This window comes from Ipomoea nil, unplaced genomic scaffold (assembly GCF_001879475.1).
Source record: "Ipomoea nil cultivar Tokyo-kokei standard unplaced genomic scaffold, Asagao_1.1 scaffold1361, whole genome shotgun sequence".
Taxonomy (NCBI): Eukaryota; Viridiplantae; Streptophyta; class Magnoliopsida; order Solanales; family Convolvulaceae; genus Ipomoea; species Ipomoea nil.
The window spans coordinates 1,175,599-1,200,772 of record NW_017617789.1 but is presented as its reverse complement, the minus strand read 5'-3'; the positions used below and the strand labels follow the sequence as shown (position 1 = coordinate 1,200,772).

Below are 25,174 nucleotides of genomic sequence, written 5' to 3'. Positions count from 1 at the left end.
AGTTTCATTCCATACTCATTCTCTAAACCAAATATCTTGTTTGTGTGTAAATATAATCAATAATAATATGCCAACTACCCTGAGAAAATACGAAATTATTTCAAATTCGATGGTAAAAATATAAATATTACCAGATCATGTAATGATGAAAATATAGTAATAATGATGTGTGTAAGTAATATTTTTCTTGAATATTAACAAGATTAGTAAGAGCGAATATATATATATATATATATATATATATATATATATATATATATATATAAGTAAAATCCTCCTTCACAAATCCCACCCCCCCTCCCCCCATTCCCCAAAACTTAGGGACATTTGTGTAATATCTAAATTTAATTAATTATATATACTTAAATGCAATTTAATAATATTAATATTACGAATTAATTAGGAATAAGATTAATTAGGAATATTAATATAATGCCTTGATTATGAATATCAATATAATGAATTGATTATGGCAATACCTTAAATAAATAAATACAATTTCCTTTTGAAAAATTTTACATTTTACAATTTTAAAATGAACTATATTAAATAACTAATTTCCCAATTACAAATATTTTCTTGATCAGAAACAAATCAAAGATCAATGAAGAATGAGTGAAATTGAGGAGACGAGATCCCCGATGGCAAATTTTTACATGGAGCGAAATGCAATCGTGAAGAAAACAAACGAGATATCCACTCTTTGCAGCGTAAATGTTGTTATCATATATATGTTTCTCCAGTTGTGATCAAATGTTTGTACACGTACGTTTTGGTAGGCCGCATTAGAGATAGAAAAACGAAGGAAAATTCAAACACGTGCGCGTTTCGAGCATCTACATACTAGACGAGTAAATCTAGTTTTTTTTTTTTCTTTTAATTTTTTTAAAATCTAACTAAACAATGAATGCATCTATACCATCATCACTAGCCGACATACAAAAAGTACCAAAATAATGGACCAAATTAATTAACTAATTTCCCAATTACAAAAATTTTCTTGATCATAAACAAATCAAAGATCAAAGAAGAATGTGTGAAAGTGAGGAGACAAGATCATAGATGTCCAAATTTTTATAAGGAGCGATATGCAATCGTGAAGAGAGCAAACGAGATATCCATTGCACTATTTGCACTGCAAATGTTGTTATCATATGTTTCTCCATTTGTGGTAAAATGTTTGTACACATTTTTGTAGGCCACATTAGAGAGAGAAAAAATGAAGGAAAACTAAGACACGTGCGCGTTTCGAGCATCTACTGTGCGAATAAATCTAATGATTTTTTTTTGATTTAAATCTAACTATATAGTGAATGCGTCCGATACCACCATTACGAGCATTGCAAAATCACCAAAATAATGGACCAAATTAATTAACTAATTTGTCAATTACAATTTTTTTTTTGATCATACACAAATAAAAGATCAAATTAAATTAAAGAAGAATGAGTGAAAGTGAGACAGAATCTCAGATGACTAATTTTCACAAGGAGCAAAATACAATTGTGAAGAGTGCAAACGAGATATTCACTCTTTGCACTGCAAATATTGTTATCATATGTGAAAATAATAATATGATAATTGTAGGAGCAAAAAATAAAATAACTCTAATAAATTATTAATATATGAATGTATGTAACCGTAATTGGTAGAATTAAATAATAATATTAATATTGAATTGGTAGTGGTGAAATTATGGTAATGGCCATAATGAATAATGATCATAAATAAATACTAATTATATTTCTATATTTGGAAAATTTTAAGAATTATTTTTGTAAGTTTCATTTTACTTTTGATTTTTTTTTTTTTTTGTTTTGTGAAGAAAGAGAGTCAATGTCTCAACACTATCCAATTCTACGAGAAGCGGTTATTTATATTTATATTTACTTTCACTCATTCTTCTGTTTAATTTTTAATTTGTCTATGATAAAAAGGGAATGATGTTTATGAAGATGTGTTGTTACGGCTAGCTATTTGTAGTTGCATCTAGGCCTCTTCTATGGAATAAAATTTAATAATTAAGGTTTCAAAAATAATTTTAGTAATTGAAAATAGTAGTTAATTAAAATTGATTTGCAATAATAATGTGTTTTTTTTTTTTTGTGGAGCCAAGGAGGAAAAGAAAAAATATCACCCTGTGCACGTTTTGCGCACAAGGCACGCCCGCTAGGCGCCTTTACCAAAAAAAAAAAAAAAAATACCCACTATATGATTTGAGATGGGAGAGAAAAAAAGAAAAGAAAAAGAGCTATCAAGAAAAAAAAAATATAATGTAAACGCTACCACGAAGCGTGCCTTGTGCACAACACGCGCACAAGGTGTTATTTTTTCTTTTTTTCTGTTTTCTTCTTTCTTCTAATTCTTGTGCCCTACAAAAGGCCACAGTACTTCAAATGCGCGTTCACTTAAAGTAATTATGCTGTGCATCCGTGTGCACCATGTATGGTGCACATGGATGCAAAAACGACGTCGTTTTGACTAAAAACACGCGTTCACTTAAAAAAAAAAATCAGTTTCGAATTCCCGGCAACAACATTATGTTTGAATTGGTCAGTTCAAAAGCCCAAGGGGCCGAGGCCGAGCCCATGGGGCTCGGCCGAGCTCGGGGAGGTCGGCCGAGCTCGGGGAGGTCAGCCGAGCTCGGGGAGATCAGCCAACGCCGACCCCCCGTTGGGCCGACCCGGGGGCAGTTCGTCATGCATCGGGGGTGGGCGCGGGGTCCGACTCCGTCCGCGTTGTCCTGCTCCGATCCGGCTCCGTGATTATTCCATCACCCATTTTTATATTTTGATTCGATTAGTGCAGTTAACTTGTTTGACACAATAATAGCCTATAATTAGTTGGAATAGTGTTAAATAAAAGGAACGCGTTCTATAATGAAAAGTTTATTGCAATCTCACTTAGTTGGGTCAAATAGAATACAACAAATTGGTACATTGTTTCTTAAAAGCAATCAATTAGTTATGAAAAAAAATACAATTGATTAAATTGATGGAGAGGAAAACTAAATTGAAGAATGAAGCTAGTTCAGGGCACCGCAAACTTTCCTAATGATCCCATTTTGCTCTGTGAGTGGCTGAATTTCAGACATTTTAATCATGGCTGACGCGAAATCAGCTTGAAATGTCCGAGGGCTCCTGGCGTACTCTGAAACAATACCTTTCTTTTGCAATAGGTTCTTGTAATAGTTGTTATCGAAGGAATTTGGGGTCACTAAATCAAGTGGTGCCAAATTTCCATTTTCGATGTCTTTCGGACATTGGCGTCTTCTAGTGCTAGCAAAACCGTCATCAATGTCAGTACCGTTGCCGTAAATTCTATCGCGAAATAGGAAGCACTGAGCTTGGCCGAGAGTGTGTGCACTAGACAAGGCAACCATGTCTCTCGTATTAAGGCTTTTGCTAGCAAAGCTGGATATGAGTTTATCCAGATTGTCGAAAGGGCCGGGAAGATCGGTTTCAGCTAAGGTATGGCTAGCCGTGGTGGAATCTCTTCTTCCCAGCTTCACTGTCCAAGACGGACCTCCCACAGCAGCCGACGCATCACTCGCAGCCACCGACAATACATCAGAACAAGACACAATACCGGGACAAGATTTCTCCAACTCGCACTTGGCAGCCTCTATCACATCGTAACCCCTGGCAGAGCCAAGGTTTGGCAACGCCGTCTTTTCGCTCTCCATAGTCGGTGTTTCATCCAATAAGATTGAAGCGTCGCAACCTTGGACAAAACAATCGTGGAAATGGAGACGAACCAGGGCGGCGGCCATGCGACGTTCACGGGACACGGCTTGCCTAACGGCAGTGCGGATGACGTTTAATTAATGTAATCCAAAAGGTATCTACGAAAGGATGGGATTGAAAGAGGGGTTAAGTTGAGAAGATGAGAATGAAGATAGGCAAGATGATGAGAGAGTGGAGAGGGTACAGGGAGTATATATAGGAAAGGGAACCCTTCATCCTCCTTCTCAAGCCAAGCCATGAATATGGAGATTGAAATGGGAACTCCACCTTTTCCTTCTCACCCACCTTCTCACCCTCCTCCTTCTCACTCTCTCGCACCTTCTCACCCTCCACCTTCTCACCCTCATCGTCGTCTACGTTGTTCTTTATGGGATTATTTACCGCTACGACTTGTCCAGCCGCAAAATACCGCCGAAGAGGAGTGTATTTTGAAAACCTTATATATGATCTTTAGTACACTTGCGATGATCCTAACCCTTTTGTCAATGTTTGTTCTGGTGAACAGATCCCTCCTATTTGTCGCATCAGTGGTGAACGTGTTTGTGGTTGTGGTTATTTACAACATAAGTCGCCATATCAATCCTGAACGTGTCTGTCCCTTTCTACTCCGTATAGAACTCTTAGAAGTTTTATCCGTTTTAAACACTCTTGGTGCTGCTTGTTAAGCCAATATGTGGCTAGTATATCTTTAATTGTTATTTATTCTATTTGTGCTCCTATAGACTCGTTGTATTTGGTTGTAACTTCCTGTTATCTTCACTCCTCCATGTACTATATATAGGGTGTGCTTTACAATCAATAAACACACCGTTAATCTCTTTACATGGTATCAAGAGCCATATTCCCATAAGGAGTTTTTTTTTCCTCTCCTCTTTTGTCAGTCTTATATACATGGCTACCACCACCATTGACATTGTTCACCTCAATGCTCCGTCTAGTTTTCCTATCAAACTCACCCCCCTCAACTTTCCTGTCTGGAGACGCCAAGTTCAGTCCATATTGGTTGGCTTTAATCTCCTGGGATACATCGATGGTTCTATCAAAGAACCAGCAAAATTCAATGATACTTCACAAATTCATGGAAGAGGAATATAAAACAAAATTTTGCATGCAAAGCATGTTTCTAGGGATGTCAATTGCTTTTTTTTTCTAGGAGTTTTCAGGAGTGGTTGCTAGTATTGGCTCCTGGGAAAAAAAAATAGAAGATGTGACTCAGGGTGAAGCGACGGATGATTCTGATGAGGGTTCGCCTTTTGACTCCCATGCCGGGTTGCCCAGATTCCCTGCTCGTGATCATCTTGAGCCTGCTGCTGGCCATGAGGGTGATGAGAGTGAGGATTCCCCTCAGATTCCTGATCTCCCCCTACTGCCCGTGGTCATCAGGGTGAGGATTCCCCTCAGATTCCTGATATCTTTCTCATTAACCCAACTGGTACCTGGCACACTTATCATCCTGAACCTGCTGCTGGCCATGAGGGTGAGGATTCCCATCAGATTCCAGATCTCCCCCCTACTGCCCGTGGTTATCAGGGTGAGGATTCCCCTCAGATTCCTGATCTCTTTCTCATTGCCCCTACTGGTACCGGGCACACTTATCATCCTGAACCTACTGCTGGCCATTAGGGTGATGAGGGTGAGGATTCCCCTCAGATTCCAGATATCCCCCAACCGCCCGTGGTCATCAGGGTGAGGATTCCCCTCAGATTCCTGATCTCTTTCTCATCGACCCTACTAGTACCTGGCACACTTATCATCCTGAACCTGATGCTGGCCATGAGGGTGATGAGGGTGAGGATTCCCCTCAGATTCCTGATCTCCCCCCAACTGCCCGTGATCATCAGGGTGAGGATTCCCCTCAGATTCCTGATCTCTTTCTAATTGCCCCTACTGGTACCTGGCACACTTATCATCCTGAACCTGCTGCTGGCCATGAGGGTGATGACGGTGAGGATTCCCCTCAGATTCCTGATCTCCCCCCTACTGCCCGTGATCATCAGGGTGAGGATTCCCCTCAGATTCCTGATCTCTTTCTCATTGCCCCTACTGGTACCTGGCACACTTATCATCCTGAACCTGCTGCTGGCCATGAGGGTGATGAGGGTGAGGATTCTCCTCAGATTCCTGATCTCCCCCCTACTGCCCGTGGTTATCAGGGTGAGTATTCGCCTCAGATTCCTGATCTCTTTCTCATTGCCCCTACAGGTACCTGGCACACTTATCATCCTGAACCTGCTGTTGGCAATGAGGGTGAGGATTTCCCTCAGATTCCTGATCTCCCCCCAACTGCCCGTGATCATCAGGGTGAGGATTCCCCTCAGATTCCTGATCTCTATCTAATTGCCCCTACTGGTACCTGGCACACTTATCATCCTGAACCTGCTGCTGGCCATGAGGGTGATGACGGTGAGGATTCCCCTCAGATTCCTGATCTCCCCCCTACTGCCCGTGATCATCAGGGTGAGGATTCCCCTCAGATTCCTGATCTCTTTCTCATTGCCCCTACTGGTACCTGGCACACTTATCATCCTGAACCTGCTGCTGGCCATGAGGGTGATGAGGGTGAGGATTCTCCTCAGATTCCTGATCTCCCCCCTACTGCCCGTGGTTATCAGGGTGAGTATTCGCCTCAGATTCCTGATCTCTTTCTCATTGCCCCTACAGGTACCTGGCACACTTATCATCCTGAACCTGCTGTTGGCAATGAGGGTGAGGATTTCCCTCAGATTCCTGATCTCCCCCCTACTGCCCGTGGCCATCAGTGTGAGGATTCCGCTCAGATTCCTGATCTTTTTCTTATTGCCCCTACTGGTACCTGGCACACTTATCATCCTGAACCTGCTGCTGGCCATGAGAGTGATGAGGGTGAGGATTCCCCTCAGATTCCTGATCTCCCCCCTTCTGCCCGTGATCGTCAGGGTGAGGATTCCCATCAGATTCCAGATCTCCCCCCTACTGCCCGTGGTTATCAGGGTGAGGATTCCCCTCAGATTCCTGATCTCTTTCTCATTGCCCCTACTGGTACCGGGCACACTTATCATCCTGAACCTACTGCTGGCCATTAGGGTGATGAGGGTGAGGATTCCCCTCAGATTCCAGATATCCCCCCAACCGCCCGTGGTCATCAGGGTGAGGATTCCCCTCAGATTCCTGATCTCTTTCTCATCGACCCTACTAGTACCTGGCACACTTATCATCCTGAACCTGATGCTGGCCATGAGGGTGATGAGGGTGAGGATTCCCCTCAGATTACTGATCTCCCCCCAACTGCCCGTGATCATCAGGCTGAGGATTCCCCTCAGATTCCTGATCTCTTTCTAATTGCCCCTACTTGTACCTGGCACACTTATCATCCTGAACCTGCTGCTGGCCATGAGGGTGATGACGGTGAGGATTCCCTTCAGATTCCTGATCTCCCCCCTACTGCCCGTGATCATCAGGGTGAGGATTCCCCTCAGATTCCTGATCTCTTTCTCATTGCCCCTACTGGTACCTGGCACACTTATCATCCTGAACCTGCTGCTGGCCATGAGGGTGATGAGGGTGAGGATTCTCCTCAGATTCCTGATCTCCCCCCTACTGCCCGTGGTTATCAGGGTGAGTATTCGCCTCAGATTCCTGATCTCTTTCTCATTGCCCCTACAGGTACCTGGCACACTTATCATCCTGAACCTGCTGTTGGCAATGAGGGTGAGGATTTCCCTCAGATCCCTGATCTCCCCCCTACTGCCCGTGGCCATCAGGGTGAGGATTCCGCTCAGATTCCTGATCTTTTTCTTATTGCCCCTACTGGTACCTGGCACACTTATCATCCTGAACCTGCTGCTGGCCATGAGAGTGATGAGGGTGAGGATTCCCCTCAGATTCCTGATCTCCCACCTACTGCCCGTGGTCATCAGGATGAGGATTCCCCTCATATTCCTGATCTCTTTTTCATTGCCCCTACTGGTACTTGGCACACTTATCATCCTGAACCTGCTGCTGGCCATGAGGGTGATGAGGGTGAGGATTCCCCTCAGATTCTTGATCTCCCCGCTACTGCCCGTGCTCATCAGGGTGAGGATTCCCCTCAGATTCCTAATCTCTTTCTCATTGCCCCTACTGGTACCTGGAACATTTATCATCCTGAACCTGCTGCTAGCCATGAGGGTGATGAGGGTGAGGATTCCCCTCAAATTCCTGATCTCCCCCCTATTGCCCGTGGTAATCAGGGTGAGGATTCCCCTCAGATTCCTGATCTCTTTCCAATTGACCCAACATGTACCTGGCACACTTATCCTCCTGAACCTGCTGCTGGCCATGAGGGTGATAAGGGTGAGGATACCCCTCAGATTCCTGATCTCCCCCCTACTGCCCGTGGTCATCAGGGTGAGGATTCCCCTCAGATTCCTGATCTCTTTCTCATTAACCCAACAAGTACCTGGCACACTTATCATCCTGAACCTGCTGCTGGCCATGAGGGTGATGAGAGTGAGGATACACCTCAGATTCCTGATCTCCCCCCCTACTGCCCGTGGTCATCAGGGTGAGGATTCCCCTCAGATTCCTGATCTCTTTCTCATTGCCCCTATTGGTACCTGGCATACTTATCATCCTGAACCTGCTGCTGGCCATGAGGGTGAGGATTCCACTCAGATTCCTGATTTCTTTCTCATTGCCCCTACTGGTACCTGGCACACTTATCATCCTGAACATGCTGCTGGCCAAAAGTGTGATGAGAGTGAGGATTCCCCTCAGATTCCTGATCTCCCCCCAACTGCCCGTGGTCATCAGGGTGAGGATTTCCCTCAGATTCCTGATCTCTTTACCATTGCCCCTACTAGTACCTCGCACAATTATCATCCTGAACCTGCTGCTAGCCATGAGGGTGATGAGGGAGAGGTTTCCCCTCAGAATCCTGATCTCCCCCCTACAGCCCGTGGTCATCAAGGTGAGGATTCCCCTAAGATTCCTGATCTCTTTCTCATTGCCCCTACTGGTACCTGGCACACGTATCATCTTGAACCTGTTGCTGGCCATTAGGGTGATGAGGGTGAGGATTCCCCTCAGATTCCTAATCTCCTCCTACCGCCCGTGGTCATCAGTGTGAGGATTCCCCTCAGATTCCAGATCCCTTTCTCAGTGACCCTACTGGTACCTGGCACTCTGATCATCCTGAACCTGCTGCTGGCCATGAGGGTGAGGATTCCCCTCAGAATCCTGATCTCCCTCCTACTGCCCGTGATCATCAGGGTGAGGATTCCCCTTAGATTCCTGATCTCTTTCTCATTGACCCTACTTGTACCTGGCACACTTATCATCCTGAACCTGCTGCTGGCCATGAGGGTGATGAGGATGAGGATTCCCCTCAGATTCCTGATCTCCCCCCTACTGCCCGTGGTCATCAGGGTGAGGATTCCCCTCAGATTCCTCATCTCTTTTTCATTGCCCCTACTGGTACTTGCACACTTATCATCCTAAACCTGCTGCTGACCATGAGGGTGATGAGGGTGAGGATTCCCCTCAGATTCTTGATCTCCCCCCTACTGCCCGTGGTCGTCAGGGTGAGGATTCCCCTCAGATTCCTGATCTCTTTCTCATTGCCCCTACGGGTAACTGGCACACTTATCATCCTGAACCTGCTGCTGGCCATGAGTGTGATGAGAGTGAGGATTCCGCTCAGATTCCTGATCTCCCCCCAACTGCCCGTGGTTATCAGGGTGAGGATTCCCCTCAGATTCCTGATCTCTTTCTCATTGCCCCTACTGGTACCTGGAACACTTATCATCCTAAACCTGCTGCTGGCCATGAGGGTGATGAGGGTTAGGATTCCCCTCAGATTCTTGATCACCCACCTCCTTCCTGTGGGCATCAGGGTGAGGATTCCCCTCAGATTCCTGGTATCTTTCTCAATGCCCCTACTAGTAACTGGCACACTTATCATCCTGAACCTGCTGCTGGCCATGAGGGTGATGAGGGTGAGGATTCCCCTCTGATTCCAGATCTCTCCCCTACTGCCCGTGGTCATCAGGATGAGGATTCCTCTAAGATTCCTGATCTCTTTCTCATTGCCCCTACTGGTACCTGGCACACTTATCATTCTAAACCTGCTACTGGCCATTAGGGTGATGAGGGTGAGGATTCCCCTCAGATTCCTGATCTACCCCCTACTGCCCGTGGTCATTAGGGTGAGGATTCCCCTCAGATTCCTAATCTCTTTCTCATTGCCCCAACTGGTACTTGGTACACTTATCATCTTGAACATGCTGCTGGCCATGAGGGTGATGAGGGTGAGGATTCTCCTCAGATTCCTGATCTCCCCCCTACTGCCCGTGGTCATCAGGGTGAGTATTCGCCTCAGATTCCTGATCTCTTTCTCATTGCCCCTATTGTTACCTGGCACACTTATCATCCTGAACCTGCAGCTGGCCATGATGGTGAGGATTCCCCCTAGATTCTTGATCTCTCCCCTACTACCATTGGTCATCAGGGTGAGGATTCCCCTCATATTCCTGATTTCTTTCTCATTGCCCCTACTGGTACCTGGCTCACTTATCATCCTGAACATGCTGCTGGCCATGAGGGTGATGAGGGTGAGGATTCCCCTCAGATTCTTGATCTCCCCCCTACTGCCCGTTGTCATCAAGGTGAGGATTCTCCTCAGATTCCTGATATCTTTCTCATTGCCCCTACTGGTACCTGGCACACTTATCATCCTGAACCTGCTGCTGGCCATGAGGGTGATGGGGGTGAGGATTCCCCTCAGATTCCTGATCTCCCACCTACCGCCCGTGGTCATCAGGGTGAGGATTCCCCCTCAGATTCCTGATCTCTTTCTCATTGACCCTACTGGTACCATGCACACTTATCATCCTGAACCTGCTGCTGGCCATGAGGGTGATGATGGTGAGGATTCCCCTCAGATTCCTGATCTCCCCCCTTCTGCCCGTGATCGTCAGGCTGAGGATTCCCCTCAGATTCCTGATCTCTTTCTCATTGCCCCTACTGGTACCTGGCACACTTATCATCTTGAACCTGCTGCTGGCCATTAGTGTGATGAGGGTGAGGATTCACCTCAGATTCCTGATCTCCCTCCTTCTGCTCTTGATCATCAGGGTGTGGATTCCCCTCAGATTCCTGATCTCCCCCTACTGCCCGCGGTCATCAGGGTTAGAATTCCCCTCAGATTCCTGATTTTTTTCTCATTGCCCCTACTGGTACTTGGCACACTTATCATCTTGAACCTGCTGCTGGCCATTAGGGTGATGAGGGTGAGGATTCCCCTCAGATTCCTGATCTCCCTCCGACTGCCCGTGGTCATCAGGGTGAGGATTCCCCTCAGTTTCCTGATCTCTTTCTCATTGCCCCTATTGGTACCTGGCACACTTATCATTTTGAACCTGCTGCTGGCCATTAGTGTGATGAGGGTGAGGATTCCCCTCAGATTCCTGATCTCCCACCTACCGCCCGTGGTCATCAGGGTGAGGATTCCCCTCAGATTCCTGATCTCTTTCTCATTGCCACTACTGGTACCTGGCACACTTATCATCTTGAACCTGCTGCTGGCCATAAGTGTGATGAGGGTGAGGATTCCCCTCAGATTCCTGATCTCCTACCTACCGCCCGTGGTCATAAGGGTGAGGATTCCCCTCAGATTCCTGATCACTTTCTCATTGACCCTACTGGTACCTTGCACACTTATCATCCTGAACCAGCTGCTGGCCATGAGGGTGATGATGGTGAGGATTCCCCTCAGATTCCTGATCTCCCCCACTGCTCATGGTCATCAGGGTGAGCATTCCCGTCAGATTTCTCATCTCTTTTTCATTGCCCCTACTGGTACTTGGCACACTTATCATCCTGAACGTGCTGCTGGCCATGAGGGTGATGAGGGTGAGGATTCCCCTCAGATTCTTGATCTCCCCCCTACTGCCCGGGGTCGTCAAGGTGAGTATTCCCCTCAGATTCCTGATTTCTTTCTCATTTCCCCTACTGGTACGTGGCACATTTATCATCCTGAACCTGCTGCTGGCCGTGATTGTGATGAGGGTGAGGATTCCCCTCAGATTCCTGATCTCCCACCTACTTCCCGTAGTCATCTGGGTGAGGATTCCCCTCAGATTTCTGATCTTTTTCTCATTGACCCTTCATGTACCTGGCACACTTATCATCTTGAACCGGCTGCTGGCCATGAGGGTGATGATACCCCTCAGATTCCTGATCTCCCCCTACTGCCCGTGGTCATAAGGGTGAGGATTCCCCTCAGATTCCTGATCTCTTTCTCATTGCCCCTTCTGGTACATGGCACACTTATCATCCTGAACATGCTGCTGGCCATGAGGGTAATGAGGGTGATGATTCCCCTAAGATTCTTGATCTCCCCCCAACTGCCCGTGGTCATCAGGCTGGATATTCCTGATCGCTTTCTCATTGCCCCTACTGGTAACTGGCACACTAATCATCCTGAACCTGCTGCTGGCCATGATGGTGATGAGGGAGAGGAATCCCCTCTGATTCCTGATCTCTCCCCTACTGCCCGTGGTCATCAGGGTGAGAATTCGCTTCAGATTCCTAATCTCTTTCTCATTGCCCCTACTGGTACCTGGCACACTTATCAACCATACCTGCTGCTGGCCATGAGGGTGATGAGGGTGAGGATACCCCTCAGATTCCTGATCTCCCCCCTACTGCCCGTGGTCATCATGGTAAGGATTCCCCTCAGATTCCTGATCACTTTCTCATTGCCCCTACTGGTACCTGGCACACTTATCATCCTGAACCTACTGTTTGCCTTGAGGGTAATGAGGGTGATGATTCCCCTCAGATTCTTGATCTCCCCCTACTGCCCAATGTCATCAGGGTGAGGATTCTCCTCAGATTCCTGATCTCTTTCTCATTGACCTTACTGGTACCTGGCACACTTATCAACCTTACCTGCTGCTGGCCATGAGGGTGATGAGGGTGAGGATACCCCTCAGTTTCCTGATCTCCCCCCTCCTGCCCGTGGTCATCAGGGTGAGGATTCCCCTCAGATTCCTGATCTTTTTCTCATTGCCCCTACTGGTACGTGGCACACTTATCATCCTGAACCTGCTGCTGGCTATGAGGGTGATGAGGGTGAGGAATCCCCTCAGATTCCTGATCTCCCCCTACTGCCCGTGGTCATCAGGTTGAGGATTCCCCTCAGATTCCTGATCTTTTTCTCATTGCCCCTACTGGTACTTGGCACACTTATCATCTTGAACCTGCTGCTGGCCATTAGGGTGATGAGGGTGAGGATTCCCCTCAGATTCCTGATCTCCCCCCAACTGCCCGCGGTCATCAGGGTGAGGATTCCCCTCAGATTCCTGATCTCTTTCTCATTGCCCCTACTGGTACCTGGCACACTTATCTTCCTGAACCTGCTGCTGGCCATGAGGGTGATGAGGGTGATGAATCCCCTCAGATTCCTGATCTCCCCCTACTGCCCGTGGTCATCAGGTTGAGGATTCCCCTCAGATTCCTGATCTTTTTCTCATTGCCCCTACTGGTACTTGGCACACTTATCATCTTGAACCTGCTGCTGGCCATTAGGGTGATGAGGGTGAGGATTTCCCTCAGATTCCTGATCTCCCCCCTACTGCCCGCGGTCATCAGGGTGAGGATTCCCCTCAGATTCCTGATCTCTTACTCATTGCCCCTACTGGTACCTGGCACACTTATCATTTTGAACCTGCTGCTGGCCATTAGTGTGATGAGGGTGAGGATTCCCCTCAGATTCCTGATCTCCCACCTACCGCCCATGGTCATCAGGGTGAGGATTCCCCTCAGATTCCTGATCTCTTTCTCATTGACCCTACTGGTACCTTGCACACTTATCATCCTGAACCTGCTGCTGGCCATGAGGGTGATGAGGGTAAGGATTCCCCTCAGATAACTGATCTCCCTCCTTCTGCCCGTGATCATCTGGTTGAGGATTCCCCTCAGATTCCTGATCTCTTTCCCATTGCCCCTACTGATACCTGGCACACTTATCATCCTGAACCTGCTGCTGGCCATGAGGGTGATGGTGAGGATTCCCCTCAGATTCCTGATCTCCCCCCTACTGCCCGTGGTCATCAGGGTGAGCATTCCCGTCAGATTTCTCATCTCTTTTTTATTGCCCCTACTGGTACTTGGTACACTTATCATCCTGAACCTGCTGCTGGCCATGAGGGTGTTGAGGGTGAGGATTCCCCTCAAATTCTTGATCTCCCCCCTACTGCTCGGGGTCGTCAAGGTGAGGATTCCCCTCAGATTCCTGATCTCTTTCTCATTGCCGCTACTGGTACCTGGCACATTTATCATCCTGAACCTGCTGCTGGCCGTGAGGGTGATGAGGGTGAGGATTCCCCTCAGATTCCTAATCTCCCCCTACTTCCCGTGGTCATCAGGGTGAGGATTCCGCTCAGATTCCTGATCTCTTTCTCATTGCCCTTACTGGTACCTGGCACACTTATCATCCTGAACCTGCTGCTGGCCATGAGGGTGATGAGGGTGAGGATTCCCCTCAGATTCCTAATCTCCTCCTACTTCCCGTGGTCATCAGGGTGAGGATTCCGCTCAGATTCCTGATCTCTTTCTCATTGCCCTTACTGGTACCTGGCACACTTATCATCTTGAACCTGCAGCTGGCCATGAGGGTTATGAGGGTGAGGATTCCCCTCAGAATCCTGATCTCTTTCTCATTGCCCCTACTGGTACCTGGCACACTTATCATCCTGAACCTGTTGCTGACCATGAGGGTGATGAGTGTGAGGACTCCCCTCAGATTCCTGATCTCCCCCTACTGCCCGTGGTCATCAGGGTGAGGATTCCCCTCAGATTCCTTCTCTCTTTCTCATTGCCCCTACTGGTACCTGGCACACTTATCATCCTGAACATGCTGCTGGCCATGAGGGTGATGAGGGTGAGGAATCCCCTCTGATTCCTGATCTCTCCCCTACTGCCCGTGGTCATCATGGTGAGGATTCCACACAGATTCCTGATCTCTTTCTCATTGCACCTACTGGTACCTGGCACACTTATCAACCTTACCTGCTGCTGGCCATGAGGGTGATGAGGGTGAGGATACCCCACAGATTCCTGATCTCCCCCCCTACTGCCCGTGGTCATCAGGGTGAGGATTCCCCTCAAATTCCTGATTTTTTCTCTCATTGCCCGTACTTGTACCTGGCACACTTATCATCCTGAACCTGCTGCTGGCCATGAGTGAGATGAGAGTGAGGATTCCCCTCAGATTCCAGATCTCCCCCCAACTACCCGTGGTCATCGGGGTGAGGATTCCCCTCAAATTCCTGATCTTTTTCTTATTGCCCCTACTGGTACCTGGCACACTTATCATCCTGAACCTGCTGCTGGCCTTGAGGGTGATGAGGGTGTGATTTCCACTCAGATTCCTGATCTCCCCCTACTGCCTGTGGTCATCAGAGTGAGGATTCCCCTCAGATTCCTGATCTTTTTCTCATTGCCCCTACTGGTACTTGGCACACATATCAACATGAACCTGCTGCTGGCCATTAGGGTGATGAGGGTGAGGATTCCCCTCAGATTCCTGATCTCCCCCTACTGCCCGTGGTCATCAGGGTGAGGATTCCCCTCAGATTCCTGATCTCTTTCTCATTGCCCCTACTGGTACCTGGCACACTTATCATCCTGAACCTGCTGCTGGCCATGAGGGTGATGAGGGTGAGGATTCTCCTCAGATTCCTGATCTTCCCCCTACTGCCCGTGGTCATCAGGGTGAGGATTCCCCTCAGATTCCTGATATCTTTCTCATTGCCCCTACTGGTACCTGGCACACTTATCATCCTGAATCTGCTGCTGGCCAAGAGGGTGATGAGGGTGAGGATTCCCCTCAGATTCCTGATCCCCCCTACTGCCCGTGATCATCAGGGTGAGGATTCCCCTAAGATTCCTGATCTCTTTCTCATTGCCCTTACTGGTACCTGGCACACTTATCATCTTGAAGCTGCGGCTGGCCATGAGGGTGATGAGGGTGAGGATTCCCATCAGAATCCTGATCTCTTTCTCAATACCCCTACTGGTACCTGGCACACTTATCATCCTAAACCAGCTGCTTACCATGAGGGTGAGGACTCCCCTCAGATTCCTGATCTCCCCCCCCTACTGCCCGTGGTCATCAGGGTGAGGATTCCCCTCAGATTCCTTATCTCTTTCTCATTGCCCCTACTGGTACCTGGCACACTTATCATCCTGAACATGCTGCTGGCCATGAGGGTGATGAGGGTGAGGATTCCCCTCAGATTCTTGATCTCCCCCCTACTGCCCGTTGTCATCAAGGTGAGGATTCTCCTCAGATTCCTGATATCTTTCTCATTGCCCCTACTGGTACCTGGCACACTTATCATCCTGAACCTGCTGCTGGCCATGAGGGTGATGGGGGTGAGGATTCCCCTCAGATTCCTGATCTGCCCCTACTGCCCGTGATCATCAGGGTGAGGGTTCCCCTCAGATTCCTGATCTCTTTCTTATTGCCCTTACTGGTACCTGGCACACATATAATCTTGAACCTGCTGCTGGCCATGAGTGTGATGAGGGTGAGGATTCCCCTTAGAATCCATATCTCTTTCTCATTGCCCCGACTGGTACCTGGCACACTTATCATCCTGAACCTGCTGCTGACCATGAGGGTGATGAGGGTGAGGACTCCCCTCAGATTCCTGTTCTCCCCCCTACTGCCCGTGGTCATCAGGGTGAGGATTCCCCTCAGATTCCTTATCTCTTTATCATTGCCCCTACTGGTTCCTGGCACACTTATCATCCTGAACATGCTGCTGGCCATGAGGGTGATGAGGGTGAGGATTCTCCTCAGATTCCTGATCTCCCCCCTACTGCCCGTGGTCATCAGGGTGAGTATTCGCCTCAGATTCCTGATCTCTTTCTCATTGCCCCTACAGGTACCTAGCACACTTATCATCCTGAACCTGCTGCTGACCATGAGGGTAATGAGGGTGAGGATTCCCCTCAGATTCTTGATCTCCCCCTACTGCCCGTGGTCATCAGGGTGTGGATTCTGCTCAGATTCCCGATCTTTTTCTCATTGCCCCTACTGGTACCTGGCACACTTATCAACCATACCTGCTGCTGGCCATGAGGGTGATGAGGGTGAGGATTCCCCTCAGATTCCTGATCTCCCACTACTACCCGTGGTCATCAGGGTGAGGATTCCCCACAGATTCCTGATCTCACTCTCATTGCCCCTATTGGTATCTGGCACACTTATCATCCTGAACCTGTTGCTGACCTTGAGGGTGATGAGGGTGAGGATTCGCCTCAGATTCTTGATCTCACCCCTACAACCCTTGGTCATCATGGTGAGGATTCCCCTCAGATTCCTGATTTCTTTCTCATTGCCCGTACTTGTACCTGGCACACTTATCATCCTGAACCTGCTGCTGGCCATGAGTGAGATGAGAGTGAGTATTCCCCTCAGATTCCAGATCTCCCCCCAACTACCCGTGATCATCAGGGTGAGGATTCCCCTCAGATTCCTGATCTCTTTCTTATTGCCCCTACTGGTGCCTGGCATACTTATCATCCTGAACCTGCTGCTGGCCTTGAGGGTGATGAGGGTGAGGTTTCCGCTCAGATTCCTGATCTCCCCCTACTGCCTGTGATCATCAGACTGAGGATTCCCCACAGATTCCTGATCTTTTTCTCATTGCCCCTACTGGTACTTGGCACACATATCAACTTGAACCTGCTGCTGGCCATTAGGGTGATGAGGGTGAGGATTCCCCTCAGATTCCTGATCTCCCCCTACTGCCCGTGGTCATCAGGGTGAGGATTCCCCTCAGATTCCTGATCTCTTTCTCATTGCCCCTACTGGTACCTGTCACACTTATCATCCTGAACCTGCTGCTGGCCATGAGGGTGATGAGGGTGAGGATTCTCCTCAGATTCCTGATCTTCCCCCTACTGCCCGTGGTCATTATGGTGAGGATTCCCCTCAGATTCCTGATATCTTTCTCATTGCCCCTACTGGTACCTGGCACACTTATCATCCTGAATCTGCTGCTGGCCATGAGGGTGATGATGGTGAGGATTCCCCTCAGATTCCTGATCCCCCCTACTGCCCGTGATCATCAGGGTGAGGATTCCCCTAAGATTCCTGATCTCTTTCTCATTGCCCTTACTGGTACCTGGCACACTTATCATCTTGAACCTGCTGCTGGCCATGAGGATGATGAGGGTGAGGATTCCCCACAGAATCCTGATCACTTTCTCAATACCCCTACTGGTACCTGGCACACTTATCATCTTAAACCAGCTGCTTACCATGAGGGTGAGGACTCCCCTCAGATTCCTGATCTCCCCCCCTACTGCCCGTGGTCATCAGGGTGAGGATTCCCCTCAGATTCCTTATCTCTTTCTCATTTCCCCTACTGGTACCTGGCACACTTATCATCCTGAACATGCTGCTGGCCATGAGGGTGATGAGGGTGAGGATTCCCCTCAGATTCCTGATCTCCCCCCTACTGCCCGTTGTCATCAGGGTGAGGATTCTCCTCAGATTCCTGATCTCTTTCTCATTGCCCCTACTGGTTTCAGGCACACTTATCATCCTGAACATGCTGCTGGCCATGAGGGTGATGAGGGTGAGGATTCTCCTCAGATTCCTGATCTTCCCCCTACTGCCCGTAGTCATCAGGGTGAGGATTCCCCTCAGATTCCTGATATCTTTCTCATTGCCCATACTGGTACCTGGCACACTTATCATCCTGAATCTGCTGCTGGCCATGAGGGTGATGATGGTGAGAATTCCCCTCAGATTCCTGATCCCCCCTACTGCCCGTGATCATCAGGGTGAGGATTCTCCTAAGATTCCTGATCTCTTTCTCATTGCCCTTACTGGTACCTGGCACACTTATCATCTTGAACCTGCTGCTGGCCATGAGGATGATGAGGGTGAGGATTCCCCTCAGAATCCTGATCACTTTCTCAATACCCCTACTGGTACCTGGCACACTTATCGTCTTAAACCAGCTGCTTACCATGAGGGTGAGGACTCCCCTCAGATTCCTGATCTCCCCCCCTACTGCCCGTGGTCATCAGGGTGAGGATTCCCCTCATATTCCTTATCTCTTTCTCATTTCCCCTACTGGTACCTGGCACACTTATCATCCTGAACATGCTGCTGGCCATGAGGGTGATGAGGGTGAGGATTCCCCTCAGATTCCTGATCTCCCCCCTACTGCCCGTTGTTATCAAGGTGAGGATTCTCCTCAGATTCCTTATCTCTTTCTCATTGCCCCTACTGGTTTCTGGCACACTTATCATCCTGAACATGCTGCTGGCCATGAGGGTGATGAGGGTGAGGATTCTCCTCAGATTCCTGATCTCCCCCTTACTGCCCGTGGTCATCAGGGTGAGTATTCGCCTCAGATTCCTAATCTCTTTCTAATTACCCCTACTGATACCTGGCACACTTATCATCCTGAACCTGCTGCTGACCATGAGGGTCAGGACTCCCATCAAATTCCTGATCTCCCCCCCCCCCTACTGCCCGTGGTCATCAGGGTGAGGATTCCCCTCAGATTCCTTATCTCTTTCTCATCGCCCCTACTGGTACCTGGCACACTTATCATCCTGAACATGCTGCTGGCCATGAGGGTGATGAGGGTGTGGAATCCCCTCTGATTCCTGATCTATCCCCTACTGCCCGTGGTTATCAGGGTGAGGATTCCACACAGATTCCTGATCTCTTTCTCATTGCCCCTACTGGTACCTGGCACACTTATCAACCTTACCTGCTGCTGGCCATGAGGGTGATGAGGGTGAGGATACCCCTCAGATTCCTGATCTCCCCCCCTACTGCCCGTGGTCATCAGGGTGAGGATTCCCCTTAGATTCCTGATCTCTTTCTCATTGCCCCTACTGGTACCTGGAACACTTATCATCCTGAACCTGCTGCTGGCCATGAGGGTAATGAGGGTGAGGATTCCCCTCAGATTCTTGATCTCCCCCTACTGCCCGTGGTCATCAGGGTGAGGATTCTGCTCATTTTCCCGATCTCTTTCTCATTGCCCCTACTCGTACCTGGCACACTTATCAACCTTACCTGCTGCTGGCCATGAGGGTGATGAGGGTGAGGATTCCCCTCAGATTCCTGATTTCCCCTACTACCCGTGGTAATCAGGGTGAGGATTCCCCACAGATTCCTGATCTCATTCTCATTGCCCCTATTGGTATCTGGCACACTTATCATCCTGAACATGCTGCTGGCCTTGAGGGTGATGAGGGTGAGGATTCTCCTCAGATTCTTGATCTCACCACTACAACCCTTGGTCATCAGGGTGACGATTCCCCTCAGATTCCTAATTTCTTTCTCATTGCCCGTACTTGTACCTGGCACACTTATCATCCTGAACCTGCTGCTGGCCGTGAGTGAGAAGAGAGTGAGTATTCCCCTCAGATTCCAGATCTCCCCCCAACTGCCCGTGATCATCTGGGTGAGGATTCCCCTCAGATTCCTGATCTCTTTCTTATTGCCCCTACTGGTACCTGGCACACTTATCATCCTGAACCTGCTGCTGGCCTTGAGGGTGATGAGGGTGAGGTTTCCGCTCAGATTCCTGATCTCCCCCTACTGCCCGTGGTCATCAGAGTGACGATTCCCCTCAGATTCCTGATCTTTTTCTCATTGCCCCTACTGGTACTTGGCACACATATCAACTTGAACCTGCTGCTGGCCATTAGGGTGATGAGGGTGAGGATTCCCCTCAGATTCCTGATCTCCCCCTACTGCCCGTGGTCATCAGGGTGAGGATTCCCCTCAGATTCCTGATCTCTTTCTCATTGCCCCTACTGGTACCTGGCACACTTATCATCCTGAATCTGCTGCTGGCCATGAGGGTGATGAGGGTGAGGATTCCCCTCAGATTCCTGATCCCCCTACTGCCCGTGATCATCAGGGTGAGGATTCCCCTAAGATTCCTGATCTCTTTCTCATTGCCCTTACTGGTACCTGGCACACTTATCATCTTGAACCTGCTGCTGGCCATGAGGGTGATGAGGGTGAGGATTCCCCTCAGAATCCTGATCTCTTTCTCATTACCCCTACTGGTACCTAGCACACTTATCATCCTAAACCTGCTGCTTACCATGAGGGTGAGGACTCCCCTCAGATTCCTGATCTCCCCCCCTACTGCCCGTGGTCATCAGGGTGAGGATTCCCCTCAGATTCCTTATCTCTTTCTCATTGCCCCTACTGGTACCTGGCACACTTATCATCCTGAACATGCTGCTGGCCATGAGGGTGATGAGGGTGAGGATTCCCCTCTGATTCCTGATCTCCCCCCTACTGCCCGTTGTCATCAGGGTGAGGATTCTCATCAGATTCCTGATATCTTTCTCATTGCCCCTACTGGTACCTGGCACACTTATCATCCTGAACCTGCTGCTGGCCATGAGGGTGATGAGGGTGAGGATTCCCCTCAGATTCCTGATCTCCCCCTACTGCCCGTGATCATCAGGGTGAGGATTCCCCTCAGATTCCTGATCTCTTTCTCATTGCCCTTACTGGTACCTGGCACACTTATCATCTTGAACCTGCTGCTGGCCATGAGGGTGATGAGGGTGAGGATTCCCCTTAGAATCCTGATCTCTTTCTCATTGCCCCGACTGGTACCTGGCACACTTATCATCCTGAACCTGCTGCTGACCATGAGGGTGATGAGGGTGAGGACTCCCCTCAGATTCCTGATCTCCCCCCTACTGCCCGTGGTCATCAGGGTGAGGATTCCCCTCAGATTCCTTATCTCTTTCTCATTGCCCCTACTGGTACCTGGCACACATATCATCCTGAACATGCTGTTGGCCATAAGGGTGATGAGCGTGAGGATTCTCCTCAAATTCCTGATCTCCCCCCTACTGCCCGTGGTCATCAGGGTGAGTATTCGCCTCAGATTCCTGATCTCTTTCTCATTGTCCCTACTGGTACCTGGCACACTTATCATCCTGAACCTGCTGCTGACCATGAGGGTGAGGATTCCCCTCAGATTCCTTATCTCTCCCCTACTGCCCGTGGTCATCAGGGTGAGGATTCTCCTCAGATTCCTGATCTTTTTCTTATTGCCCCTACTGGTACCTGGCACACTTATCATCCTGAACCTGCTGCTGGCCATGAGGGTGATGAGAGTGAGGTTTCCCCTCAGATTCCTGATCTCCCCCCTACTGCCCGTGGTCATCACACGCCCCTCACTAGGTGCTTGTTCAGCATGTTGTTGTGTTGTGTTGTTCTTTACTTTTTTAACTCTGTATTGTATTTTGTTACTGTGTTGTGTTGTTTTTATGTTTTTAACTCTGTATTGTATTTTGTTACTGTGTTGGGTTGTTTTTATGTTTTTAACTCTGTATTTGTATTTTGTTTCTAGTATTCCACTTGCCATCTTTTGCAATATATATATATATATATATATATATATATATATATATATGTAGGAAAGGGAAGGGGATAAAGTAAAAGTAAAATGATCACAATTCGCTGCGAAACCGCATTATACATATAAGGGTGACCACGGTTCCTGTTCCGGTTCGAAATCGGCGGTTCCGGTTCCGTGGATGTCGAAATCGGAACCGAAATCTTATAGTAAGGTTCTGGTTCCGGTTCCGGTTCAGAACCGGCAGTTCCGGTTGGAACCGCCGGTTCTAACCGGAATTATTAAAAAAAGAATTAAAAAAAACTCTATAATATTTAATTTTTTTCGATTTGGAACCGGAACCGCCGGTTCCGGTTCCAAGATTTTACAAACCTTAACCGGAACCTATAGTTAAGAACCGAAACAGGAACCGTACGGACGGTTCCGGTTCGATTCCGGTTTGCACAGTCACAATTTCGGTTCAAACCTACCGGAACCGTGGTCATCTCTATATACATATGTATTTTACAATGTTGTTTTTGCATGCCAGCTAAAAAGGCTGACGTGACCCAGTCACTTGTCATTGACTTCAAAATCTCACAACTCCGTACATATTCGGTTGCACTTTGACTTTGCACATGCATATTCGGTGCCTTGCAAACCCCCAATGCTCTATACACCTTTGATATAGAAAAAAAAAAAAAACAATATTTTTACATTAATTACATTTATTCTTAAAAATATTATGTTTTTTCTTTAAAAATTACAAACACTCTATTCGTAATTAATATTTTATTTAATAATTCCGGTTAGAACCGACAGTTCCAACTGGAACTGTCGGTTCTGAACCGGAACCGGAACCGAAACCTTACTATAAGGTTCCGGTTCCGGTTTCACCATCCACGGAACCGGAATCGGAACCGTGATCACCCCTATTCAAAAGGCTTCGATTCACTCTGTATTTTTGTGCACAATACTCAGTGTAATCCTTCTTGGGGTTTAATTGGAAGAATGGAGTATGAAAATTATTTAATTTTTAGAATCACTCTAAATCTCTCTCCATCTCTTTGCACTACCTTACATTTTATTGTATGTGCTACTAATTCCATACTCGTATTAACACAAACACACATCTACGGAAAACCTAGCTACAAAATATTTTTGGCCAAATTCAAGACTTATGGAAGGAAATTTTATTTCCTTCACTCCGCCAATATCATACAAAAACATAGCACGACAACAATCTTGAAACTCGAATTTTTAAATCTTGGTCTAGTGTCATAGAAGTTAATCAAGTATTATTGGATATTATTTTACTATTAGATTTCAACTTGTAGTTGGAATGATGTGTTCGAAACGTGATATATAATGAAAAATTTATTATAACCACACTTAGTTGGGTGTAATAGAATACAACAAATTATATTCTTACATTTTTCAAAATAACAAATCAAAGAATTATTAAGAAAAAAATACAATGAAATTGATGAGAGGGGAAAACTAAATTATTAAATACTTGAGAAAAACAGTAGTGCGGAAGAATAAGTATGTAGCGCGGGGTAGCTAAAGAAAGCTAGTTCAAAGCGCCACACACCTTCCTAATGATCCCATTTTGACCTGTAAGCGGTTGAATTTCAGACATTTTAATCATGGCTAACGCGAAATCTGCTTGGAATGCCCGAGGGTTCCTTGCATACTCTGAAACTATGCTGTCCGTAGCTCCACCACTGAATAGAACTTGATCCGATTGAAGCAGACCTTTCTTTTGCAATAGGTTCTTGTAGTAGTTGTTATCTAAGGAATTTGGGGTCACTAAATCAAGTGCTGCCAAATTTCCATTTCCCGTGTCTTTAGGACATTGGCGTCTTCTAGTGCTAGCAAAACCGGCATCAATATCAGTACCATTGCCGTAAATTCTATCGCGAAATAGGAAGCATTGAGCTTGGCCGAGAGTGTGTGCACCAGACAAGGCAACCATGTCTCTTGTATTAAGGCCTTTGTTAGCGAAGCTAGATATGAGTTTATCCAGATTGTCGAAAGGGCCGGGAAGATCGGTTTCAGCTAAGGTATGGCTAGCCGTGGTGGAATCTCTTCTTCCCAGCTTCACTGTCCAAGACGGACCACCGACAGCAGCTGAAGCATCACGTGCAGCCACAGACAATACATCCGCACAGGATACAATAGCGGGACAAGATTTCTCTAGCTCGCGCTTTGCAGCCTCTATCACGTCATAACCCCTGGCAGAGCCAAGGTTGGGCAACGCTGTCTTTTCGCTCTCAATGGTTGGTGACTCGTCCAGTAAGATGGAAGCATCGCAACCCTGAACAAAGCAGTCGTGGAAATGGAGACGAACCAGGGAGGCGGCCATGCGGCGCTCACGAGAAACTGCTTGCCTTACGGCAGTGCGGATGATGTTTAGAGCGTTTGGGCATGTTTTGTCGTAAAATGTAGGGGAGAGTTGGCCTTGGCATTGCGAGGAGGAGAGCAGCAGAACGAGGGAGTATACAAATAATAATACTGCAAATGCCATGCAAGGCCTATTAGATGCCATTATTAATGTAATCTAAAAGGTATCTGCGAAAGGATGGGATTGAAAGAGGAGTTAAGTTGAGAAGATGAGAATGGAGATAGGCAAGATGATGAGAGAATGGAGAGGGTGCAGGGAGTATATATAGGAATGGGAATGGGATAAAGTAAAAGTAAAATGGTCACTATTGGCTGCGAATTGAAGCCGCGTTATCCCTATATGTATTTTACAACGTTGTAGATCAGAACAGCAGTGTTTGCATGCCAGCTAAGAAGGCTGACGTGACCCAGTCACCTGTCGTTGACTTCAAAATCTCACAACTGCTTTCCCATTCGCCATTCTTATAAGTTCTTTACTTTAATTAATTAATATTTATACAACTCCATACATAATCGGTGCTCAACATACATGACTGTATTTAGAAATGACTTTCTAATTTATTCGGTTAATAGTGTTTAAAAATGAGGCCTGATGACAATGTTAAGATAATAATTTATCTCTCTAACGGAAAGGTAAATAAACAA

General features: G+C 47.5%; 1 protein-coding gene across 2 annotated transcripts; it reads right to left on the bottom strand.

Moving 5' to 3' along the window:
- Nucleotides 1-2,875: 2,875 nt before the first annotated feature.
- Nucleotides 2,876-24,778, bottom strand: LOC109185751 (lignin-forming anionic peroxidase-like). 2 transcript variants are annotated; one of them, XM_019335704.1, is made up of 2 exons: nucleotides 23,735-24,778; nucleotides 2,876-3,063 (listed from the first exon to the last, which is right to left on the bottom strand). In XM_019335704.1, the coding sequence occupies exons 1-2, from the start codon at nucleotides 24,672-24,674 to the stop codon at nucleotides 3,026-3,028; spliced, it is 978 nt and encodes a 325-aa protein (XP_019191249.1). In that variant the 5' UTR covers nucleotides 24,675-24,778; the 3' UTR covers nucleotides 2,876-3,025. The 2 variants fall into 2 exon arrangements, with proteins under 2 accessions (XP_019191249.1, XP_019191248.1); XM_019335703.1 differs by lacking the exon at nucleotides 2,876-3,063 and having other exon boundaries at nucleotides 23,525-24,778.
- Between the last annotated feature and the right edge of the window lie 396 nt (nucleotides 24,779-25,174).

Bases quoted from the DNA above. Each gene is read 5' to 3' on its own strand.
- LOC109185751 (XM_019335704.1), bottom strand. From the start codon at position 24,674: ATGGCATCTAATAGGCCTTGCATGGCATTTGCAGTATTATTATTTGTA. The intron at 3,064-23,734 runs ATGGGATCATTA...TCACAGAGCAAA, and splicing joins TCAACCGCTTACAGGTCAAA to ATGGGATCATTAGGAAAGTT.